Below are 21986 nucleotides of genomic sequence, written 5' to 3' on the forward strand. Positions count from 1 at the left end.
GTACCTACGCCCCGCGGGTGTGTGCTTGAGCTTCCTGGAGCCCGTCGGGTTTGGTCACCGCGGGTCATCAGATTGATTGATTGATTTTTTTTTTTCGTGGAAATGTTAACCTTTGCGCTTTCGTCTCCTTTCTCGGGCTTGGCAGCAAAGATGCTGAGTTTCTTTAGGCGAACCCTCGGACGCCGGTCTATCCGCAAGCACGTCGAAAAGGAGCGGCTGAGGGAGGCCCAGAGGGCTGCGACCCACATCCCCGCGGCGGGAGATGCGAAATCTGTCATCACGTGTCGAGTATCCTTGCTGGACGGCACCGACGTCAGCGTGGACTTGCCGGTATGAGAGATACACAGCTGGGTTTTTTTAAACGCTGGCCTGGTGCACCCAGAGGAAGACGTAGTAACCATCCTGGTAACCCAGGGTCTTGTTAGTCCCCGTTATAAATAGGTCCTGAAAGAGTGGTGCATTCAATTGCACAGGATATTCCAAAAGATTTTCAGTGGGGTAAACGTGTTGTGCTACCATCAGTTCTTGTTTGGGCGGAGAGATGTTAAATACACAGAGAGACTTGTATTTCCTTTTCAAGAAACTGGGTGTGTCTGTTGAGGGGAGCAGCTCCTTGCTTACTACTGTGCATGCTGAATAGTTTCTGGAGTTTGGTTATCTCTTTCCTTCATATGCGTGCATTCAAATAACTGCTGATATATGAATTTCCTGAAAGACCTATCTGTCTAAAAATTTTTTTAAAATAAATAAAAAAAATCAAGCGAAGAGTTAGGATGCTTTGCAGGGTTTGTTATGGGTTGTGTCTGGGATGGATCTGTTCAAAAATGTTGAAGTGGCATCAAGAGCTGAACATCAACAGGCTAGACAGCAGGTGACTGATGCCATTCATTTCTTCTTTCTGTCTGCACAGGTTAGAGCAGTCATGGATTGCTGCGTTGAATTTGGGCAAGTCTGGGTTCGGTGAAGCCCTCTTGGCTTCTGACTGGGTCCCAAGAGATGCTGGGGGGTGGCGTGCGTTTTGGGGGAGGATGTTCCTCTGCAGCTGGTGCCTTCAGGTAGAAAGTGTACGTGGTGCAGCTGCTTGAAGGACAAATGGACTTTTCTCTTGTAAATGTTCAAGGGTCTGAACTTTCCCCAGCATTGCGAAGGCTGATTGTCAGACTGCTGAGCAGTATTGAAACAATAGTCTGGTGCAGTGATGACAAAAGAATTCCTTTCTCCAAGAATGGAAACCCCAAATACCTGGATATTTAACCCCTAAAAAATGATTACAGCAATATGCTCTAAAATGACTGTATTATAGACACTTGCAGTGAACAGTAAAATTAATGTGTACAGCCCTGTAAACTTTGAAATAATCCAATTAACATGCCCAGTACAGTTCCATGCGCAAGATGCTTGATTTGAGGCCAGAAATGTCCATGGATACTTCATAGACGTAACTGCAAATGGAAATACTAAAGTTTTATTGGTGTCTCTACACAAACAGAACAGTGGTCGTTCTGGGACTGGAGTTGGTACTGCAGGCAAATTCCTGGTGCCTCATTTCTAGTGCTGTTAGAAACAGAAATTGGGCTTGGAGCGGTGTCGTGCTCATGATCTATCACCCAGGCTATTAAATTTTAATATGAGGTTTTAATAGTGACTGCTTTCTCTTTAAAAGCAAACGACCGCTCCCCTTTCTTCCCCCCTCTCTGACTTTCCAGCTTTTCTTTTAGTCAAGGGACAACTCGGAAAAAGTTCTTGCTTACAGACACCCTTGCTTTTCAGCAAGCTCTGCCTGTGGCTGTCTGAGGGAAGAGTAACTAATGAGTGTACGGCTAGGTCTAATATTGGTAGCTGCCATCAGACACTAGCATGAACTTTTTCTTTCCACAGCAAGTGTTCACTGGGATCCTTAGGGGCTTTCTGTCACCTTTTGAGGATGACTTTTTATTCATCTGTGATTTCTGACTCTTTTTACTTGGACCTTGGGGAGAGAAGGAAGAAAACTTAGAAAATTTATGAGGAAGAAAAAGATTGTTACTACTAGGTAGTGTGAAAAGTAGTATGGGGTGTGGGGTAAGGGATCGTTTCTAACTAACAAACAGTCCCTTTGCAAAATGAAGCTCCGGTTTCTTGTCGCTTCTCCTCTTTTCTTGTCTGTGGCCATGGCTACACTAGTTGTTGCCCTGAGACAGTGACCCTGAAAATAGAAATGTGGAAATACCTGCCTTGAAACAACTGTATGTACTGTATGTCCCTAGTTGTTGTTGGAAAACTAGAGTCAGGATAAAATTTCCCACGTTAGGGTAGATTCGTTTCTTTATCAGTGTGTATCAGGTGCTGGTCGCTTTCTTTTGGGACAACTGGAATATATATTCCTGAAAGAGCTGGTCCATGTGCTAGTGGCATTCATTTTTAAGACATGGGCCTTTTTGTGGCTAGAATTTGGGAAGCATTTCAGTACTCATGGGCCTGATGGTCAGTCCTGGAGCGTAAGGGAAACTTGCTTCTGGGGCATTCCTAACACATCCCTTACAACAGCTAATAACTAAGCAAATATGTAATGGGTAAACGTATACTGATTTCCTATTAAGTCTCTCATTTGATGCACTTATTTCACATTCTTCATGGTCCACTTGTGTTTAGGTGTCCTCTTGGAGAGATGGTAAATGATAAGGGGCTTGAGGAAGCTACATAACTTTGGAACAGATATCCCATGCTAAAATCACTTCTCAGCCACATGGCTTTATTTGGCACCCTGTCCTTCATGGGAAGATTGCCAGCCCTATAAAAGACTAAGACCTTGTCTCTTTGTACTTGTTTGTAAGTGGCTAGACCTGTAAATGTCAGCGTCATGTGAAAAATATACATGTACACAAGCCTGTTTGCATTCTTTCTCATCCAGCAGCAAGACAAACAAAAGTCAGCGTTGCCAAATGTTAGTAGTGGAGCAAAAAGGAGGCACATGTGGAGGTAGCAGTTCGGGGCTAGTGTTGAAAGCTAGGTGAAAAGCCTGGTCCTTTTGCATATAAATACAGGTTCTTCCACTGATTTTATTTACCTGTGACCTTAATGCAGTGTTACTTAATGTTTGCTTCTGTTTTTCTATTTATGCATCTGTTTTTCTGTAGTATCTTTAAGTGGATCATACTGACTTGACCTCATACCTTTTTTGGGATAAATATTGCTGTGAAACATGAATTGCCTGCTTTAAAAGGCTAATCATAATATGATTGTAATCGCTACTGAATAAATATTGTCAGGCTAGAAGACGGGGAATTCTCATTTTGGTGCGGGTAATTGCAGGCTTCATTGAGTTGAATGTCCTTTAGTGATAAACTGGAAGTTTGACTTTCTCTCAAACTCCGAAGTTTTTTGCATTATTTTGGTAACTTCAGGAAAAGTCAGGAAACAGGACTTTTCATAAATTCAACTGTGACACAAAAACTATTGAGTTGCTTCTGCCCTCACATTTATTTACCTTGATGCCTTGATTTGGATTATGAATAGGACTGACTGGAAAGCTAGAATTCTGCTCTGTGGACATTTTTTGAGCTTCTGACAGCTGTTTCCACCACCATGTATATGAAATTAAAGAATTAAAACTTTTTGCTTCCTGAAGCATTTTGGAGAGAGGTAAGACTAAATACCAAACAATAGCCCAGTGTGTAGGAATCAGTCAGAGCAGACTTGAACCTGGGTTCTCCCAAGGGAGTGTCTGCTGCCGACTGAGTTCTCTCTCTGACCGGAAGTGCTGTTCTGGTCCATCAAAACAACCAGTTTCTATGAAAGTTTGCTTGAATGAATTGGCATTTTAAGTGAAATCTCTTTTTTAGTGGAAAAAGTCCTAGTGAGCTCTAATTATGTACCTGGGGGAGGGGGAGACTGTTTAGTGCTGAACGCTTGCTTTCACCAGATAGCTTTCATAGCTGTACTTCAGCATTCTTGTTTATAAGCTAAATATTAGGCTAAAGCTACCTTTTAACTGTTGCCCCAAAATAGAAATTGTGAGAGCAACTGTTGCTTGTCAGTCTACAATTAAATGTCTTCATTATGTATGCAAGGCTATTTAGTATGGAAATTGCAAAATGAGGCTTTTTGTCTTGCTTTTAATTGACTGTCACTAAAACTAGAAATTATGTAAGCCAAGTTGAGAGCTCACTGGAATACCATGAATTGGCTAAGAAGTCATTTTAAACGTAGAAATAATGTTTGTAAACCGTGAACAATGAAAAGTGTTTCTGCGTTCTCATTATTTCTAGTACTGTAAATCTAAAAGATGCTTACATGGGACTTCTTGCCTGCCCAGGTGCTGTGAAGCAGGAGACCAAATATTTTTGGATCGTTGTTGCCAATAGACTGTTATGTCTTAGAGTGGGAAGGAGTAAAAACATTAATATTTGCTAAAATTGTGTGTATGTTGAAATTGTGTTGACTTTCGTGTTGTAACAGGATTAACGTGGTCATAGTTAAACTGCAGCATTTGTTTAGTTAATATATCATGTCTTAAAATTTATTAAGAAATCTATAGTCATTCGTGTCATAATATAGTGTATTGTGTATTTTGTATGATGCCATCCGTAGGATAGTTTTGATTTTTTTAAGAATTCGTCTCAAAATAATATTAAAGAAACCTCATCCCCTACAAGTAGAGTTGTCTTGTCACTGAGTAATCTTCTCATGTTCTTCAGAACTTCTAGGCTAGTCATTAAATCTTCACTATGCCTCAGTCTCCAAGGTGGGATTTTTTGAGCATGAGACTTATGTAGTTGAAAGAGCATGTTTCAGGTCCACAAATGGGGAGACTGACCATTTGACTGTGTCCTGAATTCATAAAGCAGGGCTGTCTAGCTTCTAACCCCTGGGGATTGGCATGGGGTGCACCTGTCAAGCCGTAGGCTACTGGGCTGCATGGACAACCCCTCCACCCCCACTGCATCACAAGCCCATACCAGCAACCTCACTGCTGTACCATGCCCTACTGCAGTGCAGTGCCCTCCTTCCCCATCCCCCCACTGCAGTGTGCAGGTGTGATATCCTCCTTCCTCTTCCCCCACCCCCACTGCAGTGCTTACTCTCATAGCTCCTCCCCCCCCACCCCCCCCCAACAGGTGTGATCTCATGTGGGGCCGTTTCCTCCATCCCTCAAACCCTCCCACATGTGATCCTGTGCTCAACCTCTGCTCCCCGTGCTGCTTGCTGCACTGGCCTGCTCCCCAGGGTGGAGGCAGGAAACAGCACCCAGAGGAGGGAGGAGGCTCCAGATGCTGTTACAGCTATTGCATCGGGGGGAGGTGGGTGGGAAGGGGGCAGCTTGGCTGGGCACAAGCCTCAAGGCCTCAGCTTGACTTCTCACAGGCCACACACATTTCATGGGCCACCAGTTAGCCCTGTCATAAAGCAGCAAAGGGCAGCTTTTGAGTGAAAGCACTGCATACAGATTAAGCAATCATTGTCAGCATCTCGGCTTCCCAGCTGGATAAATAAAGCTTGTTGTTGCAAATGCATGAAGTTCATTAGCCGATGGCTAAATGACTTCTGCTATCTGCAAATAGGGCAACAAAGAAAATTGAGAAAGCACAGAGAAGACTGTAGTGGATAAATCCGAGGTTGATTTCTCGGTACTGTAATGCTAACAAAATAATTAGGACATAGTCATTGTGTCCAGGGAAACATTTAATGAGGACGTTCTAGAAAAGCCATACTTAAATAGGAATAACTGACTTCTAGAAAGAAGCAGGACAACATTCCTCAGAAACCTGAGTGGAAGTTGAGCATTTTGAATAAAAGCCAAACTTATACTTAGGCATCAGAGTGGAAATATGAAGTTATTAAAGCTCCAAAGGCAGGCTATGGGGCACTGCAATAGTTGCATAGTTCAGCTTCAAGATAAAAATCAGCTTTATATTAAGATGATTTTGCTCAACTAAACAGCAGTGTAAATACAGTCTGGTTGAAGTGCTCTGTATTTTTGAAGGATTTGGCAAATCAAGGTTAGGTTTTGTCTCTGAAAGGAGAACTGTACTGAACGGTTTCCTTGCCTAGAGGTTTCTGTAGTGGCACAGGAAGATAATGTGGTATAAGTTTCCAAAGATGAAGGAATAAAGCAGAGAGAAACAGAAATGTCTTTTTCCACAAATAACAATATTAAGTGAAGTTTGTTCAGGAAATAAGTCTTCAAAAATACCCAGACTATTTAAATGACTAAACCTGGGAATTCATGGAGACGAGTGTCTAGGCTTACAGCTCACTAGTTTGAACTTTGCGGAGGGGTGGGAAATAACAGGAAGTAATGAGAAAAGTGTATGTACCTCTACAGCTGTTACTGGAGCAAGAACAGAACACCATTACCGTGAAACTGGTGGCTAAGGGTATTATTATAAATACAGCCTTTTGTGACCATGTAAACTTTTCTCTTCAAAATTATTTGAAGGGGGTTCCAATCATGGGATGAGGTGTGACATTTTATTATTGCATCTTTATTTTCTAGGAGAGGCTAGGGGACAAATCCTGTAGAAGCATGACAGTGCATGCTACAAAATGTCTCATCCAGCAGTTTTGTTGACCGGAAACAAGTAGGTTATGGGAGATTGTAGGTAAATAGAATAACAAATACTAGGTTGAGATGTTTTGTCTTGTCTTTAAATCTGCTTGAGTCAGTTGAACAGTATCGATGTACTTTGAAGGGAATACTCTACAGTTCTGTCAAATATGTCCACAGCCAATGTTTGGAGTAGAGTGGGTAGAATAGTGCTGCGTAGTGGAAGGAAGGTGGAGATCCTGTTTTTCAGGTATAAAGACTCGTTTAACTCTTCACAAGGGATGAGCGTGCAGGAAATAAATTTCCCTCTTGATGACTTCATTGGGTGGTAAAACTGGTTAAGTCAGGTTGGTGTTATGTGCGTGTTTTCTTAAATCATCTTTAAGTTTCAGCAGTTGCAGTAGTGACATGAATCTGTTAAGAGTATAACTGCCCAGCCAAGAACAGTATACTTGTCCATACAGTCCATTCCCCGGTATAAATCGGTATAGGTCAACTGAAGGTTGGGAACAAGGTTTCTAGGGGTGGTGGGAGGGGTAAGTTGGGAACAACTTTTCTGTGGGGAAAAAAAGTGCAAGTCCTGGAGCATTTTGACTTTCTAAAACTGCTGCTGGCTTTTCTTGCAATTACAAATCAAGTTTGAATGTGAGCATGGTTATTTATATACCTCTGTAAAGATGTCAACAATTGTCTGAAATTCTGCTTCAGACTACGGGATCATCAGTGTACTGGAGCTCAATGATTGAGGTCATGGTAGTCTTGGTTTTGACTCCGAGTCTACTTAAATTAAACAGCTTACCATCCATTCGGTAGTTTAGTTCCACTCCAGGAAGCTTGCTGATGGTCAGATGTAGCATCAAGAAGAGAGTTGGAGCAACGATGCAGCCTTACTTAACTCCTGTATTAACCTCCAACAGGATCTGTGATTTATCCATTTCTGAGAACCACCACACAGAAGACTAAGGCCCTCCATCAACAAGCTCTTAATCAGCAGTCCCCAGCTCCAGTAATTCAGATTCATGGTGAGACTGGAGAATACTGGGTATTTCCCAAACCTCAGAAGCCGTCTCTCACAGATGACTGACATCAGCAAAGAAATCCAGCATCTCCTCAAATATGCAAGTGTAGTCTTCAGACTCCTGAGGAAACGGGAGTTCCAAGATCACAACATCAGATCCAAAACTAAGCTCGTGGTTTATCCAGTAGTTGTGATCCCCACGTCACTGTACAGAGCTGAGATGTAGCCAGTAATACAGGAGGCGCCTCAAGTGGTTGGAGAAGTTTCAGCAATGCTGCTTGCAGAAGATCCTTCAAATCCACTGGGAAGGCAGATGCACCAACATTAGCATCCTCTCACAAACAAAGACCATGAGCATCAAGGCAATGATCATCTAACATGAACTTTGCTGGGCTGGCCGTGCCATCCAGATGTCCAACTCCAGACTCCTGAAGCAAGTTTTACTCTCCCATTTCAGTCATGGTGTGTGCTTAAGAGGAGGACAGACAAAGCACTTCAAGGGCATCCTCAAGGGCTGACTTGAAAAAATGCAACAGTCCCATCAACTCATGGGAGACTATTGCCCAGGTGCGCCAAGTGGAGGAAGCGTGTGCTCTAAGGATCTCAGTACTTTGAAACCTTATGATAACAGCAGGAGCTGGAAAAGCAAGAGTGGCAGAAACAGCGTGTTCCTGACTGACTCAAGAATCTGGCTGCCCACCCTGCACGGAGACATGTACCCAAGTTGCAGCAGAGTCTGTCAATCCTGGAGAGGCCTTGTCAGCCTTCTTTGGACCCACAGATTAGACATTCATTGAAGACAATCATCCTCAACTGTGAGAGAGAGACAAATAACCTTCCCCTTTGGCAATCAAGAGATTTTTCATGGTTGAAGAGCTAGCTAATGTCTCCGGCTTGCTCACCGGGGACGATGGTTATGGATTTAATTCCAGTCCTTGCATCACCAATCTACAGTACACTTGGCGACCCTTGAAGGGAAGCAGAATCCTGAACTGATTAAGGGTGATGTATAGGAGTATCCTGTCATGCCTGCTTCATAGAAGAGGTGCAGATTTACCCAAGGGAATCCAGAATGGCTCTTTTTTGGTAGATTTCCAGATCAAAACAACCCATGAATGGCCCTGCACTATTTAAATAGTGTATTTTATTTAAATAATCCAGCCTACTTGCTGAGTCTCCTGCTGGTAGAAGATTTTCCTGCTACTTCCTATGCAGTATAACAATTGGTATCAATCAGGTATTCAGGTTTTAAAGAATTGCAAATCCTTGAGAAGATTAATTTGTCTGCTTGAAGGGAGAACTGCCCACGAGCTCTTGTCTGTTTGTGAATGAGATAGTTAATACTTTATTGGAATTGGCTAAGCAACTTAGAATTGCTGACGATTTATCCTTTGAGGTAACCTAACTCTGCCATAGAGCACAAGGTAACAGGAAGATCAGACTGCCGCTTAAGTTGAATGCAGCCACAACTGAATTGCTATGTTAGTCTCTTGTATGGACATAAAATAAAAATCTCTTTGCTGTTTATTTGCAGTGTCAGTTTTATTGAATGCTAGCAAGTTACTTATGGATTTGTATGAACTTACTGCAGTTCTGTAATCTGTTGTCTTCTGTGACTTAAAGCTTAAAGAGAAGGAGAAAGAGGAGAGGACTTGTCTAACAAACCTCTGGGGCTGAATGTGCATTCTGCACAAGTCTGTTTGAATGCAAATTTGAATCTTTAAAAAGTAATTAACATCCCTTGTGGCATCTGTTATAAGATGTATATGTAAAACTATGGGTTGGATTAACAGCCTCCATGACTTTCAAGACATGGTACAGATAGCAGTACTACAGTTTTTGCTCAAGCACCTTTCTCGTGACTCACCCACCCACATGCCTGCAGTGACATTAAGTGAAGACGGCCTTCTTTGTAATCCATAGAATCATAGAAAACGAGGGTTGAAAAGGACCTCAGGAGGTCCCATTTAGTCCAACCCCCTGCTCAAAGCAGAACCAGCCCCAACTAGATCATGCCATTTGTTTAGCCAGATCTTAAAAACTTCCAAGGATGGAGCTTCCACCACCTCTGGGTAACCTGTTTCAGTGCTTTTACTACCCTCCTAGTGAGAAAGTTCTTCCTACCATTTCATCTAAACTTCCCTTGCTGCAACTTGAGCCCATTGCTCCTTGTTCTGTCATCTGCCTCCACTGAAAACAGTCCAGCTCCATCTTCTTTGCAACCCCCCGGAAGAGAGTTGAAGGCTGCTATTAAATCCCCCCTCAGTCTCTTCTCCAAACTAAATAAGTCCAGATCCCTCAGTCTCTTCTCACAAGTCATGTCGCCCAGCCCATAACCATTTTGTTGCCATCTGCTGGACTCTCTCTAATTTGTCAACATCCTTTCTGTAGTAGAGGGCCCAAAACTGAACACAGGACTCCAGGAGTGGCCTCACCAGTGCTGAACAAAGGCAAATAATCAGTTCCCTTGATCTGCTGGCAGCACTTCTACCAGTGCAGCCCAGGATGCCGTTAGCTTTCTTCACATGTCAAGGATGTCCTGCCAGGGGCCCCACATTGCACAGGTCATGGGCCCTGGGCCATGTACCACGTGGGGTGTATGCAGTGGACCCATACAGGTTCCCCACAGTGTACAGGTCCTTTGCTGGACAAGCAGGATTGTTAACTGTCTGTAAAATTACGAAGTGTCACAAAAAAAAAAAAAAAAAAACCGGAGGGGGAGGATTGGGGCTAAAAATTCTTGTCCGTGAAGTCTGCAAAAAAATTTTGAGCTGTTTATAAAAAGCTGAGAAATCATGAGCTTGATTGAGGATCTGTCACCGGAATGAGCCTGGATGTAAGTGTTGGACAGACAGAGGAGAGCAGCACTACCTTGCATCTGAGCAAGAGTACAGCTTGATGCCCAGAAGGCAGCTCTTCGGGCTTTGTGGCCCATGGTAGTCTCTAGTCTCTTTCCCACCTCTTCTCCTTGCCATGTGCTGCTGCTGTGTCCCATTGCCTGCTTATAATGACTGTTTGCTTCAAAAGTGGGCCAAGCCAGGCAGCCCAGTGTGAAGTGCTGGGCTGGACAGGAAGGGGAGCAGTGCAGTCACATCAGAGTTGTTGTGCAGGGAGAGGTGGCAGGTGGGCATCTGTACTGGGACAGGAGGAGAGTGGGTCTGACCAGGGTACAGTTGGGGGTTCATTGGGAAGGGGCAGCATGATGTGGAGGGCAATCAGTTGCATCAGGGTGTGCAGGTTAATGACCCTTGTGGTAGGGGCAGCACACTAAAACCACTGATGCAGTCAAGTAAAACTGAGACTATTAATGGTTTGGGTTTCATTTAATGTTTAATGGTTAGGCGTTCTCTAAAGTCATGTCTTTGTTTTCTTTTCCCCTGTAATAAACCCTGTTTTAGCTGAATGTTGTTTGTGAGTGGGGAGGTCTGTTCATGCTAAAATTTGTTTTCCCAGGTTTCTGGGAAGCTTGAACCAGATTTAGAAAGTTGGTGTTCAACCCCTAAATTTGAATCCAGCCCTTGTTATCACAATCCAGGGCATAGCAGAAGGGTTGCATTTAAATTATGTAAAAGATATGTCAGTTAAAAAGGGTTGGTTGTCAGTAGAAAGTTTAGATTATCAATTAAAAAAAAAAAACAACAAAAACCCATTTTGTTAGGTTGGCAGCCATATGTATAAGCCCCACTGCCAGTTATGTGAGTCCCCCCCAACTTCTGTCATTGCTGCCATTCAAGTAGTGGAAACCCGCTTGTTCCTCCCTGTCCATCCGCTGCCATCACTGCATGGCACCAGCACTGTCTCCCCCACTGCTGCCATATGAACCCCCCACTGCCCAAACCACATGGGCAGTTCTCCCCTTTCACACTCCTGTTGCCACACAAGGGTTGTGTGCCCTCCAGTTGGTGCTGGTACATGGGTGGCAAGCTCCTTGGGCCTCTCTCTGTGCTGCCTGGCCCCAGCAACCCCAGCCACTGCCTCCGCAATAGCAAGTGGGTGGGAGCCTGGCAGTCTCACGTTAGTCTCTCAGCCTGCAGTTGAGCAGCCCTGTCCCATGTCACCGAATGGCATGTGGACAGTAACAGCTTTTAGTTGCTACAGATCAGAACAATACAATAGATGGAAGGAAATGATTTCTATTACTGATTCCTGCAGTGTGATGAAGCTTAACGTGTAGCTTGGACAGCTCTTCATAAATTATGTAAACGTGCATATCAAAATTCGGACTGTTACATCCAGTAGGGTTGAGATGTTTTCTTGATTTTATACCAGAGACGCTGTGCTCAGTGCAAGTTGTTGCATTCAGTAACTTCACTTTTCCCAAGCTCTGAGTTTATTAACTTGCTTGTGCTTCAGGGAATATCTATACATTACATTCAGCAATAAATATGAAATGTTGATTTATATTTAATATTTACTTTGCAAGAAATTGTACTTAACCAAGTGAGCAAACGGTGGAAGGGAATGAGTATTTTTTTAAAAATGTGCCTGCACAATGTTTGAAAAGTTTGTCAACATTTTAATAAACTTGCATCTGCCAAAAGAGTTTCCTGAAGATAGCAAAAGAAACATCATTCAGAGTTTTTTTTCCCGTTGTACTTGGTTATTGGTCTGCAAGTTCCCCTTTCTGTTTCATGTCCCCCTTATACCTGGAAATAAAGGAGTACCTGAAAGGCAGAGTAACAGTCTGAACAGTTTCCAAGTGGTTTTAGATTTGATTTGGAGCTTTCAGTGTAAAATATAGTTTGGGATCTTATTGAAAAGACATTGTACCCAAGGATCAGGGTTAGTTTAATTCAGTGTAAAGTATTTTGAGAACAGAGTACCATAAGGTGGTTGTTTTTTGAGATATTTTGTTGATTGAATCGGAGATGGAATAATTTCTGAGAATAAAGATCCTGGCTAGCTCAAAGTGACTTTTACAGATCTTGTACATTTCGGAGCAGAAATCATTAGACTGTACAAAGGGGCTTTTGTGCCTGTTCAGCTCATTTGGACTGTTTTTTTTCCCCCTTCAAACATAGCCACGAATCCTGTAATACAGGTGATCTCAATCTGGTAGTGAGCAGCTGGTGAGTTAGCTAATGGTATGGTACAAAAATTAATTTCTCAGCTCAAACTGTTAAATGGCAGCAGTTCAGAAATAAGTAATTATGGATATTTTAAAAAATCCTGTATTAGGTGGACAGTGTAAGATCAATACTCTGTCTTTATTAAGTACACAAGAATGTGCATTTTATTTCAGCACTACAATCTTTCTTGGCTTTGACTTATGGATTTTCTTAATTGAATTATTTTACTTAAAAGATATTATCCAAGTGGCTTTTCCAACCTGTTAGGTTGGAAATTTGCTAATGCTGATCAAGAGAGAATATTTTGGATTAAGCTTTTCCTTGGGAAGACTGTTATAAAAGGAGTTAATAGGGAAAATGTAGAACATTGTATAGCCCAAGTCTATTTGGAGATCTGTGCCTGAAGTTGAGGATACACCCCCACTATCAGATTTCATTTTCAAAAGGATTTTGTATTTTTACTTTGAGATTAACAATGTACAGATATTTATTTGGGGTCATAATTAAGGTTTTCATTGTTGTTATTAAATATGTATTTCCTGACTTTTGAGTGCTTAAGTTATGTAAGCATGCTGCATTTACTGTTCACTGGTATCACTTTACATTTAAAATAGTACAGTTGTTGAATGACTCTGTTTTTTAATGTGCTTAATTGTTTATGTAGACTAAAATACTGGGCCTTTTAAAGTAAACTGGTGATCTGCTTTCTCCTACTTATTAAATTTAAAAAAGCCTGACTGGTGTATATGTCTGTTTATAAGCAATGCCAGCTTTGTATTTGTGCTGGTGATGTGTTTATTGATGAGGCTGTTGTCAGAATCAAGGGTATTGAGGCAAAATCTTTATTTAAGTCATTGAAAAAATGTAATGATGGGAACTACAGTTAGTATCTTAACTCAGTATGCTGTTGCTCTTTTTTTCCCTCTTTTCTTCAAAGTTGAAAGTTGTCTTGATATCACCTAGTGGCACTGTCTTAAGCATTTTACTGCATTTCTCTTCACACTTCATGGTGTATTAGAAAATGTCGAACTCTTCCCAGGTTTTCAATTTTATGGTGTGATGTACCCTTCTCAAAAGGTTTAGAAGGCTTATAAAGCTGTAGAGCTCAGTGCTAGGAGGCCCAGAAGCTGACATGTAATAGTTTGAAAAGGTAGATGTTAAATTTACTAATGTTATGGTAATTATGGGTCACCCGCTGTTATTACTTACAGGCTGTCTGAAGTTATTAAAAAATGCCAGTCATCCTGTAGCTGTAAAGAAGGCTGTTGCTAAATTTTTAAGCATAACATTCTAAAACAAAAAAAAAGTCTTAATAGAGAGTTTGTAGTACTTGCTTTGAACAGACAAATGTAGCATCAAATCTGCCCCTTGCACACTCATTCATTTTGTGTTTTCAGAAGAAAGCCAAAGGCCAGCATTTGTTTGAGCAGATTATGTACCATCTGGACCTCATAGAAAGTGACTATTTTGGACTGAGGTTTATGGATTCTGCACAAGTCGCGGTAAGTAATAAGAGTCTTAATTTTTTTTAACTTTAAATGTTGATTAACAGGTTACCAGAAAATACCATATTTTCTCACATACTCGCACATCTTTCCTCAAAAATCAGCTTCACAAAATTGAGGTGTGTATACTAAATGGGAAAGCTGATTTTTCTGCCTTGGAGAAAAATACCCTTTTCTGATTCCTACTGTGCAGTACAGCAGCTGCCGTATTAGTAGTCAGGCAGCAGAGGAAGTTGTTTGACTTAATGGCTCATTGTTTTCCACTCCACAGGTATTAATGAACCTCTCTCCTTTTAAATGGTCTGGATTTTCCACTAATCAAGCTAACCTTTCTTAGGGGAGTTTTCTTGTGCTAGCTTCTCTGGGTTTCTCCTCCTGTTTCACTGTCTAAGCAGGAAACAGTCTGCATCAGCTGAAGATTAAGCTCTGTCCCTACTCTATGCAGCTATAACTCAGGGAAAAAATCTTTTTTTTTTCTTCATCCTGCCTTTCAAAACCAAGGTGGGTATTACATTCTGGGAGTGTGTTTTATGTGAGAAAATACAGTATTCATTACTTGAATTGTCTTAATTGAAAAAACTGGAGTTTTCCAAAATGTTATTAAACTTGCATCACGAATGCTAAGCCACCACAGTCCCCTATGTATTCTTGTTCTTCCCTTTCACCCTTACCAGTAACTCTTCCTCCTTTTAGAGTCAAGCCAGGTCTTCCACAGTACCTGTTTCAGAAATGCTTGGTGCTGCTGATATAAGAGGGCTGGTGGCAAGAACTGTATTTGCCTGGTTTTTCCTTTTATGGCGAAGTTGAAAGAGGCAGTCTCTGACAGCTTGTGCTACCCTTGGCATCCTAGTTGGCAGTAGCATTTGGTCAGACTCACTATCAGGATGAGGCTTTTTCTAGTAAGGAAGCCAAATATCTAATTTTGTTCAAAGCTGTATTAAGACTCAATCCTGCAACTAATAAGTGGTGGGCAAACCTCTTGTGTTAGTCTAAAGATGTTAGCAAGATGACGTCAGGATCTGGTCCATTGTCAGTTAAGCCATTTGAAAGACCTGAACAAATTTGTACACGCATGAATTCAAAGAAAAAAGCAAGCTTTTAAAAAAAATGTGTCCCTTTCAAGCCACAACTGACAAATTCTGCAATGTTCGTCTGAAGTCAAATACCTGCTTCCCTTGTTGTCTGAATTTGAATGTGTAGGTACTTCACTGATCCCTTTGGGAGTCCTATAACATGACTTCCAGATTGATGCCTTAGCCTTTCCCTCAAGAATAGCCACAGACTTGTGTCCAAATTAACTGTTTTTAACAGTAGACATGAATGATTTATCTTAAAATGGCATTTTAGGTGACAAAGCTGTTTTGGGAAAGCAAAGCCTCATTTATCTCTTCAAACGAGGTTATCAACCAGGCCTATCGTCTTGAAATCCTGGGTGATCTACCCTCAGATATTTACTTTATGGTGTCCTACATGACCCCACAGGTCAATATTCCACTGAATGTGAGTTTTGTAGAGTGCTTTGTTCTCCTAAAGAAAAATCATCTGAACTTGGATACTCTTAATGTTTGAGGCAGAGGCTACTGTTGACTTGAGCACACGGCACTCTGCTGAAGTCTTGAGTGACATCCACTTAAACCATTAATAGAAATGGTCCTTGGTCCCAGGAGACATCTTGCACTGAAAGAGAAAAGCTGCTACTCTCCACTCTGGAGACTCCTGCCAGCTGTTGGTTTCACACCAAAATACTCTTTTTGTAGGATCACCGAAGACAGTAATGAAAATTCATTGCTATGGTTGGGGTACCCTGGAGAAATAGTTAAAGAAGGGTGGTGTCAGGACATGCAAATGGGGATATAACAGTGGAGAAACACTCCAGCAGTTGTGCTCAGTAACATATTCCAATTCAAATACTGAAACAGTTTTCATTGTCTGTAGCTTAAAGAAAATAATTTTTATTTCCATTCCCTTATCTGTATCAGTTATTCCTGGTTGCAGTTACTGATGGAGCATGTACATGATCTGTATACTCATACTCATGTGACAGGACACTGAATACTACTTTATTAATTTAAAAGCCCTGTACGTGACCTATGTGGTTTGTTACTAAAGATGCAAGATGAAGCTATTGCTGTGTGATGGCTGCTTGTAAACTGCTCAGTTACATTTAAATCCACCTTTTTTGCTTGGGGGACATAGGTGAAATTTTTAACTAATTTTAGTGCTGCTGCCTTCCTTGAGAAGCATTTCCCTGTAGGACCTCATTCCCGCCCCCACCCTTCTTGTTTAAACCATCTTGTCTAGCTATTTTTCTTCCTTGGGTTGTATTATTTGGTAACATTGGCTCTTCCTTGGGAAGAAAATGAATGGCTCATGATTTAGTTCTCTGGACAAGTTAGAAGTTCCCATCCAGATGACTCCTTCTGGGTAGTCAATACTGTATCGCCTGCTAGCTACATGTAGTTCATAGTTTGGTTTGCTTCGCTTCCCTTTTTTCAACTCTGCTACATGCTGGGGGGAAAAGAGAAGCAGTAGTGTTTCGTTGAGCCTCTATCTAAAGGCTTTTAAATGCTATAATAAGACAAAAATGAGGAGCAGAACGACCATGTGATTTGCCCAGGACCCTGAAGTCAAGTCTCAGAAGTTGCAAACTACCTTTCATTTCAGATGGAGCTAGCCATTTCAGTAATTCTGGGCTGAGACTAAAAATATTCCCACTCTGGCTAGCGGTATCTGAAGGCATGGAACCTTGTTCCGCTGCTGTTTTTTTTACTTCTGAAATGTTGAGGGCACATGATATGGTAATATGGGTTTGTATAACATGCATAATGAAAACTTACTTAACTACGGATAAAAGAAATTCATAAAATATTGCTTACGCTGTTGACCTCTCAGTTTTCACAACTGAAATACCCTTAATTTTCTTGTTTTGTATTTGAAGCCCGTTTCTCTTGTTCTTGATCTCTGGCATTGACTCGGGCCTTTATCTATAGATTAATATCAGAGTTAATACATACATGTCAGAAGCTGGCAATGAAAACTGCTACCCATATCTTTGCTATGAATTTTCACGTTGGGTTTCAAACGCAGGCTCCCCCCCCTTTCTTTAATGAGGTTTTATAGCCTTGTGTGAAGTGAAGAAATATCTCCATAATATTCACCTACTTTCTGTATTTTTAGCATGCTGTGTGGGAAACTTTTTAGGCTATATAGGAAAAGCCAACCTTGGCAAAAAGGAGAGTCTATAGAGTACCACTCTTGATCCAGTGCAGACTGAACTCATTAGAAGGGCTCATACTGATTTGAGTAGCTTTAGATCAATCTGACAATGAACAACGTAACCCAATCTAGACATGTGGAAGATAAAGATGACTTACTGGAGACTTTAGGACATTTGGCTTATCCCTTAACAGGGCCATAAATGTATAGTAACTCCTTCTTAGGGACTGAACTTTTAATCTGTGGTACATTTACCTTAGTCTAACATACAAAGAGCTTTTGGATGCTATGTAAGGCTAATGAGATTGTGAAATAAATTACTTTTTGTTGTACTGAAACAGTTACTTTGGCTACATGTCAATCTACGTGTAGTTTTTGACGTAACTTGGATATCATCACAATAACAGAACAGTTAATTCCACAAATGAGAAAGACCCCTGGCTTTTTATCAAACAAGCCTGTTGTTGTCATTTTGTTACAAGGCTGTTGTTTCTCTTTTTCTGAAGAAGTGGCACACTCCAGATGGCTTTAAGAAGGACTTCAGCTCCCTCTCCATCTGATATGTTTTTGATAGTTAATTAGTGATTTGCCTTTGTGAACATTATTCCTGAATTACGATGGGAGAGTGCACTAAATATAAGCTCTCGTCACAATGTGAAGGTAGAAGGATCTGTCTCGTTTGAGTTCTATCTTAATCACTTGGAATAAATGCAAGTTTCTTAGGAAGGGTCGGAGAGTATCCCCAAGGCTTTGTATCTGAAAAAAAAAATAGCTGTTTCCCTTCTCCCACCTCCCCCTCCATACCATTCAAGCTGAACTGTTGTAGGTGGTGGTGGCAGGAGCTGAGTCAAGTAAAATGCTATCAGTGCCTGTCTCGGGCCTCTTAACTGCCTACCACTGGAATGTGGAGGAGATGAAAGAAAACAGACTGGAGATAAAACAGACATGCACACAGTCCTGCAGTCTGAAAATGGCCTTTTCTCCTCATCTCACTACATTACACATGACAGTGAGGGATCCTGTTTCTTTTCTAAGAAAATAGCCTGCTCTGCTCCATTGGGTTAGAACTTTAAATGTGAAAAACTTATGGCTTGAATATTTTCATTGGGTTACTCCTTACAGTCCTGCTTTGTTCAGAAACACTATTAAATTCAGTTCATGATGAAGGACCTCCCACTTGCAAGATTTTTTTTGGAGGTTTTTATGAAGATGTACCATGTCCATAACCACTTAAAAGGTGGTTCACAGAAATAAATGATTACTCATCCTTCTTAGCTGGATCTAGATCCAAGACAGATGGATAGTAGCAGTTGTATATCCCTGTTCCAGTGGCTGCCTGGATTGCAGGTATCCTCCTGGTATTGCGAATTAGCATGTGGAAGGAGACGACAAGACTGCTTTGTTCTTTGGAGGAAGCAATGCATTTATATCGGCATTGTGACCTGCCAACACCTCTTCTTTCCCATGCTAACATTGCTGCACCATCCTTACTGGGGCCTCTTTGCAGTGTATGGCGTGCAGTTTAACCAGGGGAGCACTGCATATTTATACCACTTAGTTGGATTGGTAGGAAGGAGGCATCTGGAATCAGCCAGTACAATTTATATTGAGGAAGATGCAACACATACGCCCTGCCCGAGTCATGACTTGCAGAGAGAGGGGTAATTTGAATATTGACACCCCTTGCCATAGATTTCAGCTGCTGGTTGCATGAGACATCCAGCTTAGCTCTTAGCTTATTGTGTGCAACTTCTGCAGTAATGGGAGTGTAGCTATGTGGACTCTCCTGGCCACGGTGCCATGGATTTCTAATCCTCGCCGTTGCAAGTAAGGAGACAAATGAATTGGCTCACACGTATTGGCTGAACGACACACATGCTGTGATGTGGAATCTCCTTCTTGCTTGTAAGTAGGGACCTACTTAACTCATGATGAGACAAAGCAGAGATTGGCAGAGAGGGTCTGGGGTGGGGAGAGGAGGAATGAGGGGTCAGCTGCCATCTTGACTGATTGCCCTTTGGCCCCGCCCCTCAGTGATGATTGGTGGCAAGGCCTGGTGTTGGCGGGGAGGAGGGCAGCCGCAATCTTGTCTGCCACCCTCCTTCTGCTGCCCCACCAGCTGGTAACCCCTCCCAGGACCTGCCCAGCAAGGGAAGACTTAATAAAAAATTATGGTTTTTGTGGATTTTGTGGGCAGCCCTGGATTTCACAGTTTCCTCAATCTACAAAACCGCAATTTAGGTAGTTCCTTACTTATAAGTGCAGAAGCTCCCTTCTACCCAGAGGTGTGCGGTGTGCTCTCATACATGCAATTATGTACTCAAAAACATGAAGTCAGGATCCTGACCTCTGAGGATGAACACGCGTCTTAGAGCATGAGTTCTCAACCAGGATGCCATGGATTTCTACTCCTGGCAGTTGCAAGTAAGGAGACAAATGAATGGGTCACACATACTGGTTGTGTGACACATGCTGTGACATGGAAACTCCAGACCCCTGGGGAGCCCCAGGCTGTGCGTGCCGGATTTGGTGCCTGATCCTAGCGTGCAGGGCCAGAGATGGTGGCACTGCTCCCCTGGCACCCAGTCCTTGTGTGCAGGGAGCTGGGGGAAGTAGAGGGCAGTGCCCCCGACTGAATCCTGCACAGGGTGTGGGAGAGGGCACTGCCAAGCCCTACCCTTGGTCTGTCCTGCAGACAAGCCCTATCCAGCCTGCAGACAGGCCTCATGCCAGTTGTCTGGCCCACAGGGCCAAAAAGTTGAGCACCCCTGGACTCATTCAAAGAGGCATGCGCTTTTGTAGGCTACAGCCTACTCCCCCAAATACTGAACGGTAGCCTCATTAGTCTGAAGTTAGGCAGAAGGTAGGGCCTCTCTTAGTGCAACCTCTTTCTTCCCCCTTCCTTAACATTTGTATTTATATGACTTGATTTCTTTCTATTTAGTACCCCTGCTATTTGCAATTCCATTAGTAGGATCTGCCAAAGTAGGTTATGAAAGCTGCTATATCTGAACAAGTTAGTCTATAAGGTGCCATGCTGCTCTGCTCTCTCTGATTTTCGCATCTGTGTAAAAATCCTTTTGTTACCTTGTATTATGATAAATTCATTTTAACCTAAGGATTTTTTGTCTTTCAGCACTGGTTGGACAACACCAAAAGCATTAAAAAACAAGTTAAAAGTAAGTGTCCCTTTTAAATTGTTGGTCTGTTATTCTGGGCACGTGGAGTTCAGCAGCGTTTGCTGCTCTGTTATTTGCCTTGGCAGGAGCTGACAGCAATCTGAGAGAGGTGATGTCATGATTAAAGCCTGGCACATTCTTCTGATGATCTAATTTCCCTGTTGCTCTTCTTTATTTTAACTTCAGTATAATTTCTTTAATCAAAACACGCTGAAGGCTCATTAACCATAAGACAGGTTTATTTGAAGTCAGAGTAACTGAGACTGCTGCACTACCAGTAATATTCTTCTCCTGACAAAAGGGAAAGTTGCCTTATTGTCCATCCCTTGCAGAGTATCCTAATCCATGTCTGATTTGCCTATGAAAGTACATGTGGCGTACATGTTGGTAGTTGCCTGTGGGGTGGGTTCAATGAAGCATGTCCTGATAATAACATTACCATGTCACTTTTGGCTCCCTTTTAGGTGGTACTTTGGTGCTGGCTGGAAGTAGTCTTTAGGAACTTGTGGTGCTAAATTAATAATGAAAATTTTGGAAGCACTATCAGAGAGAAGGTACCTAACATTCAGTTTGCAGATCCATCTAAAGCTGTGCAGTTTCGAAGAACTTTTAATCCAGACTTTGGTTGGATTAACTTTTTGCCTTAAGAACGGAACAGTACCTCCACTGAGGGATTGTTAAACCCCACTAAACTGGGTCTAAAACTCTGTGGAATATGTTAGCCTAAGTTGTCAACAGCAGGTATTTCCCAGAGCCTTGAAAACGTCTTACACAGAGCAGCAGAGTTCGGAGGGATTTGGCTGAGTGCAGAGCCAAGATTCACAGCTTTCTCTGTGATAGATAGAGCCCTTAAACATTGGGATTAACCTAGATTTGTCTGTTCCTGGCAAGACAGATCAACTTAATGTGATACGACTGTTGGATTGATGTGTAATATATGAAACACAGTATATTGTGGGTATACTTAAGCACTTGTTTTCATCCTGATTTTATTTATTTGTCACAGGGAATTCTTGCCTCAAGTACCTTATAGTGAAGTAAGAATAGTGTTAGATTTAATGCATGATTCCATTTGATAATAAATGTAAGTCTTCCCTAGATAATGTCTTAAATGTGTTCTACTTTGCAGTTGGCCCGCCATATTGTCTGCATTTTCGTGTGAAGTTTTACTCCTCTGAACCCAACAATCTGCGTGAAGAATTAACCAGGTAGTTGAAGCATGTTGTGTTTCTCTTAACAGATGTAACTATTTTACTAGAGTTAGTTTGCTGGATTTTTTAGATAATGTGTCCAACATCATTTTTCATTTAATACATTATTTGATGCATCTTTGCATTACTCAGCTCTGCTAGCTAGGGTAAGCAGGTATTCTGAGACACTAACAGCCTTTCTAACTGCTGTTTGTTAGAATTCAGTTTGGTTAGGTCCCTTTACTGGTAGGACTTCCGCAAAATATATATAAAATAGAAGATT

The 21986-nt window shown here is 41.9% G+C and overlaps 1 protein-coding gene across 2 annotated transcripts in view; it reads left to right on the forward strand.

The window, feature by feature from the left end:
* The first annotated feature begins 147 nt into the window (after window positions 1-147).
* The window catches only part of EPB41L5 (erythrocyte membrane protein band 4.1 like 5), a 50279-nt gene continuing 28440 nt past the window's right edge, over window positions 148-21986 (forward strand). For both annotated transcript variants that reach the window (XM_019553872.1, XM_019553873.1), the window contains exons 1-4: window positions 148-330; window positions 14011-14115; window positions 20471-20513; window positions 21643-21721. In XM_019553872.1, coding sequence (XP_019409417.1) covers window positions 151-330; window positions 14011-14115; window positions 20471-20513; window positions 21643-21721 — 407 coding nt within the window. In that variant the 5' untranslated portion in view covers window positions 148-150. The remainder of the gene's footprint in view (window positions 331-14010; window positions 14116-20470; window positions 20514-21642; window positions 21722-21986) is intronic.

Source organism: Crocodylus porosus, unplaced genomic scaffold (assembly GCF_001723895.1).
Source record: "Crocodylus porosus isolate Cpor-Errol unplaced genomic scaffold, CroPor_comp1, whole genome shotgun sequence".
NCBI classification, from domain to species: domain Eukaryota; kingdom Metazoa; phylum Chordata; order Crocodylia; family Crocodylidae; genus Crocodylus; species Crocodylus porosus.